General features: G+C 56.4%; 4 protein-coding genes across 4 annotated transcripts; 3 read left to right on the top strand and 1 right to left on the bottom strand.

Moving 5' to 3' along the window:
* Positions 1 to 1,590, bottom strand: KRP23_11683 (putative niacin/nicotinamide transporter NaiP; the record flags this gene model as incomplete). The annotated part of the gene is made up of 1 exon (XM_067882252.1): positions 1 to 1,590. The coding sequence occupies one exon, from the start codon at positions 1,588 to 1,590 to the stop codon at positions 1 to 3; it is 1,590 nt and encodes a 529-aa protein (XP_067740520.1).
* Positions 1,591 to 2,629: 1,039 nt separating this feature from the next.
* On the top strand, positions 2,630 to 3,727 carry KRP23_11682 (putative inactive purple acid phosphatase 29; the record flags this gene model as incomplete). The annotated part of the gene is made up of 1 exon (XM_067882251.1): positions 2,630 to 3,727. The coding sequence occupies one exon, from the start codon at positions 2,630 to 2,632 to the stop codon at positions 3,725 to 3,727; it is 1,098 nt and encodes a 365-aa protein (XP_067740519.1).
* Positions 3,728 to 3,824: 97 nt separating this feature from the next.
* KRP23_11681 (putative transporter svop-1) lies at positions 3,825 to 5,240 on the top strand (the record flags this gene model as incomplete). Its single annotated transcript, XM_067882250.1, has 1 exon — positions 3,825 to 5,240. One exon carries the CDS (start codon positions 3,825 to 3,827, stop codon positions 5,238 to 5,240), a length of 1,416 nt encoding a protein of 471 aa, XP_067740518.1.
* A 241-nt stretch (positions 5,241 to 5,481) lies between these two features.
* On the top strand, positions 5,482 to 6,912 carry KRP23_11680 (putative niacin/nicotinamide transporter NaiP; the record flags this gene model as incomplete). Its single annotated transcript, XM_067882249.1, has 1 exon — positions 5,482 to 6,912. The coding sequence occupies one exon, from the start codon at positions 5,482 to 5,484 to the stop codon at positions 6,910 to 6,912; it is 1,431 nt and encodes a 476-aa protein (XP_067740517.1).
* Between the last annotated feature and the right edge of the window lie 2,471 nt (positions 6,913 to 9,383).

Raw genomic sequence — 9,383 nt, 5'->3', positions numbered from 1 at the left:
CTAGTCATGGACTCGTAGTGAGGCTTCTTGCTCTGGCTCTTGGCTGATCGTAACGTCCTTCTTCAGCTTGTTGAGCCTAAGCGCTGCCTCGCGTCCGCCAGCGTTAACCCTCACAAGCGGAGCCTCTTCCTCATCCGGACCGGCGCCCGATTCCAGGTCGGTATCAAAGTCGCGAGTGCTCGGGCCGCTGAGGTCGTTGCTGTATCCACTTGTCGATGGATCGAAGCCGTAGGGCATCACAATGCCTAGCACTGTAGCAGCCAAGAGCCCTGCGAAGACCCACGTGATTGCAGGCACGGACATGAGCCACACGTCAAACATGTGAGGGTAAAGTAGTGCACCACCGGCAGCACCAAGACGGCTGAAACCAAACGCATAGGACACCCCACGAGCCCGTACATCCGTAGCATAACCCTCGGGGCTGTACGCCAACAAACAGCTCCAGGTGCCTGCAAAAAGAGCAGACACAGAGCAGGTCCCCCCGACCACCACAATCCGGTACCAGGGCGTATAGCTCAGCAGCACCGACACGATTGATGCCAGGGTAGCAAAGCACGCCAGTGTCCGCTTGCGACCACGAGTCTCCAGCATCACCGAGGCCACAACGCAGCCAACCACTTGCGACGCATGCAAGAGCGCGATCGTGGTCCAGCTCTCGTACATGTTGAAGCCGAAGAGGCTGATCAGCGTCGGCACGTACACCCCGAGCGCATACGAAGACAGTGCCATCACACTCCACAGAGTCCACAACACCAGCGTGTGCACCGGTTTGTCGAACGCCGACGCCTTCGTCTTTACCGTTGACTCAATTGCCACCGGCGTCGGTGCATCGTGCACCTTGAGGTTGTCATACTGCGCCTGTTTCCCGTGAGCATACTCCAGTCTCTCCACCACGACCAAAGCTTCGTCCACTCGACCTACACTGGCCAACCACCGTGGAGACTCTGGGATGCCAAAGCGGAGGACGCCCGCGTACAGGACGCAACCGCAGATAGCCAAGTACGTGTTTCTCCAACCGAGTTGAGGCGCGACTCCGTACGCTAGCGCCACGCCCACGACGCCGCCCAGACCCGTGAACGCCTCCAGGAGCGCGACCATACGTCCTCGCATAGGTCTCGGAGCGAATTCCTGTACCAGTACAGTGGCGGCCGGCAGCTCTCCTCCAAGTCCGACGCCAGCTACAATTCTCGCCACGATCATGTGATAGTCCTTCTTCGCCACAGCCGACAGGGCCAACCCCACCAAGGACAACGCCATGGCCGCCAGCAGAGCTGGTCGACGACCTCGAGCGTCCGCGAAGTGACCAAAGAGCGGGCCGCCCAGCGCCGCTCCGAGAAAAACACCAACAGCCAGAGCTTCTAAAGCGGGGGTCCCCATGCCGACGTCGTGGGCCACCAGACGGCGTGTGAGCGTAAAGAGCACGAGCTCCGCGGCGTGCACAGCCCAACTAACGCCCGTTAGCAGCAGAAGACGAACGTAGAACCAGGAGAGACGAGCGTCAAGTGCATCCAACCGTTGGTGCACGGTCTCCAATGCGGTTGAAGACACTCGACTGGCCTCAGCTGCTGCAGCAGAATTGATCGACACCATTACGTAGAGGGAGGAGGAGGGATTTCCAAGTGTCGAGTGAAGCACACTTTTGAGCGTTAGTCGCAACGTTTTTCACTCCGCCCCCGTTGGACAGTTTTTCATTTCTATCCAAGCGATTGATGCGTGTGAACTCGCACAGTTGGAATCTGATCGTGAATCTCGGGGATGCAATTTGGATCGCCCCTCGTCATGGATGAGGAGATCGCTGCCAAGGGCGAATTGTAGATGCAGGACAGCATACGTACATATACCTAGTATAGAAGTAAATACTTGAAAAACTAACTATTGAAAGGCGGCCAGTTCGAGTGTAGGATATATTTTAATATTAAAGTGCATGTGGAATGATTAGTGAACAGGTCGATTTCTAATATTCCCAAAGGCAAGATTTTGGGACGCTAACGTGTGTCTTGCACACGTGAAGGTGAAAAAAAATCTATTGTGTCACTAGCTAGGTATTATGTTGCTTCAATTCTTATGGAAGGTCGCTCTGGAGGCTTCAGATGTTCTTGATTCATGTACTCGTCGCCCTGTAACTCACTATGCGCTCGAACTCTTTCTCGGAGCCACCATCAGAGCGGAGATTGACTGTCCGCCGTGTTGTTGCCGAACAGGGTGACTTGCCGAATGTAAACAACCGGCCACAATGGCGGCGTTGATTATGGGGAGCTTCCAAGTTGGAGCTTCGTCCAGCTTCGGAGTCCTTGCGCCATGAAAAGCAACGAGCGATTATGCGGTACATACTCAGGCTGGTGTTGGTACCGCATAATCCTGGATCGAGGTGTCCAACGATAATACAGTTAGTAGTTGTCACCGACAGCTCAGCTCTTGTATCCTATATGAATACAGCTGGGGGCCAGCTTGGGACACATATCGGGAAACCGTGTCCAACGTCGGGTTGGCGGCAATTCAGCCGACAGTTTATGCAGATTAGGTCGGGCCCCAAGCGTTTCTGTTCCAGTTTCGGTCTCTTCCGTCCATCCTCCGGCTCCGTCCCGAGATTCCGGAGCAGCCATTTGTAAAGTTCCGCGACTTGGCCAACATGATGTTCGCAGTTGCGTGGTCCTTGGCGTTGCTGGCCGTGGTGGCCACGGCGCAGAAGGCGCCGATCCAGGCCCGCAACAGCTCGGACGACACTTCGCTGGTGTTCAAGATCCTTCAACTGGCAGACCTCCACATCACGGGCATCCCGACCGTTGGCTGCGGCAGCAGCGTGCCGACGGGCATGGCCAGCCAGGACTGCTCCGAGGCGCTCACGTACGAGTTCGTGGAGCGGCTGCTGGACGTGGAAAGCCCCGACTTCATCGCGTTCACGGGAGACAACGTGCAGGTGTACGGCCCAAGCTCGCAGCAGCGAGCGATCGATGCCGTGACCCGAGCGGCCGAACAGCGCGGCATTCCGTACGCCATGGTGTTCGGCAATCACGACCAAGAGGGAGATTTTCCTAGAGAGAAGATCGTCGAGATGGTGTCCGAGAAGAACTACTCGTACACTGTGAGCGGACCGGAGGCCGTGGACGGTATTGGCAACTACATGCTCAACGTGGCGGCTCCGACCGCCGGCCCGTGGGGGGACGAAGGCGACAGCGTCTTCCGGATGTACTTCTTGGACTCGGGCGCGGAGGCGCTCACGGACAAGTACCCGTACGTGTTTTCCGAGTACGACTGGATCAAGCAGAGCCAGATCGACTACTACCGGCAACTGTCGGAGACTGGACGCGCTGAGCGCCACAGCAGCGCAGACTCGGTGCTGCCCGCCGTCATGTTCTTCCACATCCCGTTGGTCGAGTTCGCGTACTCGGCCGACGGCTGCAACGGCGAGAAGAACGAGTGGGTGCATGATCAGGGCATGAACCTGCGCCTGCTGTCCGCTCTGTCCGAGATGAACGAGGTCAAGGCGGCGTTCGTAGGTCACGACCACGTGAACGAGTATTGCTGCCTGGTGGATGGCGTGCAGCTCTGCTATGGAGGCGGTACGGGCTTCGGACGAGCGTATGGCGCGTCCGATTTCTCTCGGCGGGCACGCGTGATCGAGTGGACCGTAGATAGCGACGAACGCCACGAAATCCGTAGCTGGAAGCGGCACTACGACGACATCAACGTGGTCCGCAGTCAGGAGGTGCTGTATTCGGAGCTGTAGACGTAGTAATTATTCAACAAAGGTATTCTTGATAGCAAGAACGATTTCATGGCGCCCGTTGGCACTGCGTCCTTCTGTTCGCAGCGATCTTCGCGTCATGGATGCTATCCGCCGTCGACTCAACTCCCTGGAGGTTTATCCCTCATGGTTCTTCGTTCGCCTTCTGCTGCTCACAGGCTTTAGCTGGGCTGTGCATGCAGCCGAGTTTGAGCTTTTCGTGTTCACGCGACGTCCGATGTCCAAAAGTATCGGCATGACCACTTTTGCGGTGGAAGCGATGGGAGGTGGTGTGTTCATTGGGGCGGCAGTAGGTGGACCGCTTTTTGGACGCCTTGCAGACGCTCGAGGTCGACGTTGGGCGCTCCTAGTAGCAAAGAGTCTGTCACTAGTTGGTTTGGTGCTGTCGTCTATGGCGAGGAGGGACTACGAGATCATCAGTGCGCGGATCTTGGCTGGCATTGGCCTTGGTGGGGAACTGCCGGTTGCTACTGTTCTGGTTCACGAACTGGTTCCGAAAGCTATGCGAGGCCGAGTTGTATCGCTACTGGAGGCCTTTTCAGGTGTTGGTGGAGTTGTGGGTGTGGTGCTGGTCTTTGGCCTTGTGCCGCAGTTCGGATGGAGGATCGCGTACTTGGCCATCTGCGGCGGCATTCTCTACGTCGGTTTGCTGTGTTTTCTGGTTCCGGAATCTCCGCGGTGGCTAGCAAGTGTGGGTCGCACTATTGAAGCAGTTGCAGTAATGGAGAAGCTGGAGCGCGCACATGGGACTCGACTGGTTTACGACAGAGCCATAATGCAGGAAGCCCCAATTGATGTGACGGAAGAGCCTGAAGAATTCATGGAGACCGGGAAACTACCTACATTTGAGCCGGTTCGAGCGGCAAGTATGTGGACGCTGTGGGTTACCATGGCGCTGTCATCGTACGCTCTCGGTGTGTATGTTCCCGTGCTCATCAGTCTTAATGGTTTCAACGTGTTCTCGAGATGGAGCACGATGGCGCTGTTGGGCGTCGCTCAGGTGTTTGGAGCTGCGCTGGCGTCGCTGGTGCTGGAAGATCACGGACTGAAGAAAACGTTGACGTGCTTTACTACCTCAGCTGTGGTGGTAGCCGTAATTCTGAGCTATGCCTCATGGAACGGTCCGGTTGTTGTCGTGGGTACTTGCACCGTGTCCGCTCTGCTCGCTGGGGCCTGGAGCTGTTTACTCGTATACGCACCGAAGACCTTTTCTCCGGAGATACGCGGCCGTGGTGTCGGCTACGCTTTCGGCTCGAGCCAACTCGCCGCTGCCGCTGGCTCCTGGCTGCATCCTCAAATGTTCAACGTGTGGTTGATGTCGGTGTCTGCGATCACGTGGACTTTTGGCGGGTTGATGGTGGCAGCAGTCTTCGGGGCTGTCCTCTATGGACACAACAGCTCACATCACGACAGTGACTTGCTAGCCAAGTGGAACCCAACGAGTCGTTGGCTCAAGCTAGAGCGAACCGGGCGGAAGACCTCACACTCATTGTAGGACAACTCGGTTCGCAATCCGGTAGACGTAGGCAGATAACTCATAATCTATCCGATAGGCATTCGGTCGGCTCCTTGCAATAGTTGACTAGTGAAACTGGGAAAGCGTCTCTAATGGAGAGTGGCGATCGTCTACAACTACAAAACGAGCCCTCACACAGCCCCGAATCACATCGGGATCATTTCAAGATTCGACTCAGATTCGAACAGCAAATCGTATCGGTGCGTCTCTACTCGAAAGAATGGTCGCCTCGATTCACCGCCGCTTGGACTCTCTCGATGCCCGTCTCTCTTGGTTCTACGTTCGTCTCCTCCTCCTCACGGGGTTCAGCTGGGCCGTGCACGCAGCCGAACTCGTGCTTTTCGCTTTCACGCGGCGCCTCGTGGCCAAAAGCGTCGGGATGGGGACCTACGCGCTGGAAGCTCTGGGCGCCGCGATCTTTGTAGGGGCGGCCATGGGCGGCCCGCTCTTCGGCCATATCTCAGATGTTCGTGGCCGACGTTCGGCTCTACTGCTGGCCATGAGTTTGTCGTTGGTGGGGTTGGCCCTGTCGGCCATGGCCACCAAGCACTACCAAGTGATCGCAGCTAGAGTGGTGGCAGGTGTTGGACTCGGTGGGGAGCTGCCGGCCGCCACGGTCTTAGTGCAGGAGATGTCCCCACGGCCGATGAGAGGCCGCATGGTGGCGCTGTTGGAGGCTTTCAAAGGGGTGGGCGGAGTTTTGGGCGTGGCGCTGGCCTTCGGTTTAGCACCGCAGCTCGGCTGGAGAGCCACGTATCTCGTCATCTGTGGGTTTGTGGTGTATGCAGGTGTGCTGCGTCTCAGCATCCCGGAGTCTCCACGATGGCTGGCCAGTGTTGGCCGGGTGGACGAGGCCTTGCAAGTGGTGACGGAACTAGAGAATGAACATGAAAACGGGTCGCAATGTATGGAGAAGACTATGGTGCAGGGTGGTGCTCTAAGAGTGAAGCCGTCCGTGTTTGACACGCCGGTGCACGCACTCGTGTTGTGGGCGCTGTGGACTGTGATGGAGGTGTCGTCGTACGCGTTGGGCGTGTATGTCCCGACGCTCATTAGTCTCTGGGGGTTTAATATGTTTGAGCGCTGGAGTACCATGGCCCTTTTGGGGCTAGCTCAAGTCTTTGGGTGTGTTCTTGCTTCACTGGTGATTGACGAGTATGGCCGCAAGCTCCCGTTGGCGCTATTCTCCACCTCAGCAGCGGTGGTCGCACTGGTCACCAGTCTTGCACCTTGGAATGGCTCTTTTGTTGTATTGGGCACTTGCACAGTCTCCGTTTTACTTGCTGCGAGTTGGAGCTGTGTCCTCGTGTATGCACCGGAGAATTTTGCTACCGAAGTTCGCGGACGTGGCGTGGGCTACGCTTTCGGCTTCAGTCGAGTAGGCGCCATCGGCGGGTCCTTGCTGTACCCGCACATGTTTAACGTGTGGAAGATGTCGGTGCCTGCGATAACTTGGGTTTTCGCTGGACTGCTAGTCGTCGTGGTCTTGGGGCTTGTTCTCCCGTATGGACTCGACATCTCCAAACGCGAAGATACGGATGATCTTGACGCGCAGGGGTACCGTTTGCTCGGCTTTGAGCCAAGTGAAGAGGGCACCCCGCTTGTTATTAACGAAGCTTCGCCACGCAAGACTCAGCTCTACTACTCATGACGAACTTCTGATGGAATGTGTCGTGCATGTCCGAGGCCAATGTAGCGATTCTGGTGGCTCACGCACACGGATGAACCCAACAGTGACTTCGCAGTTTGGTATGAATGACACGAATTGGCTCAAATCTCATGTGTCGGGACAGATTTGAGCCAGCGGTTGAAGAATTGAGCCGTTCCCGTAAAACCAACCTTGGGTAGAGCAGTACTATGGGCAATCCCAGCGAGCACGTACGGGGTCTCTGCCAGCGTCGATTCCACTAAGTACTGCCGCACGTTGTGCGTCTGGCAGCGTCGTGCTTGTTGGTCCCAAGCTCAAGCAAGTAGTCCGCGACATCTGGATGCGGAGAGCACTTGGACCTCAAGCAGCTTAGTGCTTCCTCGCGAGGACCACGGACTCTCGATCAGAAGGATTGAATCGTCGAAAAGACCCCCTTGTGGAATATCATGGCGCTGCTGCGCTTCGTGGTGATGGCCTCGAAGGTGGAAGCGCTGTCAAGTACCCACGCTGACTCGACCTTCAACAGTGCATACCAGTTACCAACCCTCATCTCCCGTCGCATTCCCGACAATTGTGCTTTGGCGCCAAGCTGCTTGTCGCGATCTCTGGGTAGCGTTTGCGCCCTTGCGGTCTCTCAGGGCCCTTCTTCCCCCCCCCCCCACTGTCCAATGTGGCTTTCAGCCCGCTTTGATAGCTCTCCATCGCGCAGTGTGCCGGAGCTCGAGAGTATCTTTCGTCGAGAAGCCGTACGACACGAAAGCCGAGAGGTTCTTCGGGCACCTCACTGCTCGTAGCGCCATATCAAGGATCGCTCCAGAGTGACGATCAGGAAGTGTCCATGGAGGATCGTCAACAGCGAGGAGTTGCTCGAGCCTGGTAGGCCCAGCATCAGCGTCACGATGCCTGACTTGAACACGCCACCCACGTTGCTTCTTGGTCGCGCGCTTCTTCGCCGTCAACTTCCCGAAATGTTTCTTGAATTCGTTGTCGCTGGCCTCGTTCTTCTTGCCGCCACTGACGAATACGTCGACAAGTTGGTGAACCACAAGGCAGGGACTTGCTTCGATTTAGGTCGTCGAGCAGCTCTCGTGGGTCAAGTGCCACCCCGATCTTGGCATTGGCATAGTCGATCTGCGGTTAGTCCTGGAACCGAATTGAGGAATGACCTCACGGTTGATACCGTTCGTCCGCAAACTACCGTCCTTTGGACTTGCTCTATCATACAAACACCACCACCCAGCGAACTTCCGATCGAAAGCGCGTGACTCAGTGCCGGCGGTACATGCAATGCGTACAAGGATCGGCAGACCCATTTTCGGGTTGCGCCGGTGTTCTCAATTACCGGGATGCAGACAATCACAGCTTGGTCTTAGCGATTGACGGTGCCATGGCCCATTATGCCCCATGGAGTCGTTGACTGAGCTGATGCATTTGGGCACCAAGTTCGTCTTGGCGGAGCAGCGACTTCCGAGCTTCTAGAAATGGCTGCAGTGCCCGCATTTCTTTTCGCACGCGCGAGGCACTTGATTTATGGTGGAACAGCTCCGTTGCGCCTTCGAGCTTTGGCCTGCGGAGCATCTCAGCCGAGTTGCAGCACACCTTCAAGGGCAACACTCGTCAGCTCAGTGATTCGGATTCGACGCGGTTCCCAGCTTTCGAGCTTTTGATGCTGGCCGTTTGCATCCAATTCTGCAGGAACAGGCAAGACCTGATGCTTTGGATACCGTCTGCAACTGGCGTCCCTTTGGCGGTGGTACGGACAAACCCTTCGTTAATTTGCGATCGAAAATGATCGGCGACTAACAAATTATTCGCAGAAGCACGTCGTGTTTTTGCCTTCGAGTCTGCTCAAATAGCGCGATTGCATGTTTCGTCGCGGGGCTGCAGTCTATCGCCGCATTTGGAGCTTGTCACTCGTGACAGTAGAAGGCTGGCCAAGCGAGTTCCACTGCGATGAGCAAGTCTCTCAATCTGATGTGCGTCTTTAAGTCGGGCGCTACTATCGAGGGGCTCTATACTTTCGAGGGGGTTCGAGGGAGCTGGGCGACATGAATCAAGTGCGGGTGCAACACCAGCAAGTGCAGGTCGCCTGGGATCGCAAGTTCAACCGGACCGCCGAACCTCGACTCAAGCTCGCAAAGACGCCCAACTCGCATCGAGCACTTGCTGGCAGTGGAGATGTCGTGCGCTTCTCGGGGCCAGTCTTGATAACCTTTGGAGTTCAGGTTCTCGGGCGCTCGAAGTGCCTAACAACAGGCAGCTTTCGACTCCCGAAGTGATCTCCAAGCGAGTGTCCATCCTCATTTGCTGTCACGACTGATTCGGGAACCAGTAGGAAACTTCAGCCAGCCCACTGACAAGTCGCCGCAGACCAACAAAACCGCCATCCACTCGCATTGCCTAGTGATAGCTACAGCTTGAACGATCTCCTTCATGCCATGCTTGACAACAAGGTGCCGTAGCGTTTAATAAAC

The sequence above is a fragment of the Phytophthora ramorum genome (genome assembly GCF_020800215.1).
Source record: "Phytophthora ramorum isolate Pr-102 chromosome Unknown Phyram_PR-102_s0012, whole genome shotgun sequence".
NCBI classification, from domain to species: domain Eukaryota; phylum Oomycota; class Peronosporomycetes; order Peronosporales; family Peronosporaceae; genus Phytophthora; species Phytophthora ramorum.
Note: the sequence above shows the minus strand (reverse complement) of the source record. Positions and strands in the feature narration are given on the sequence as shown.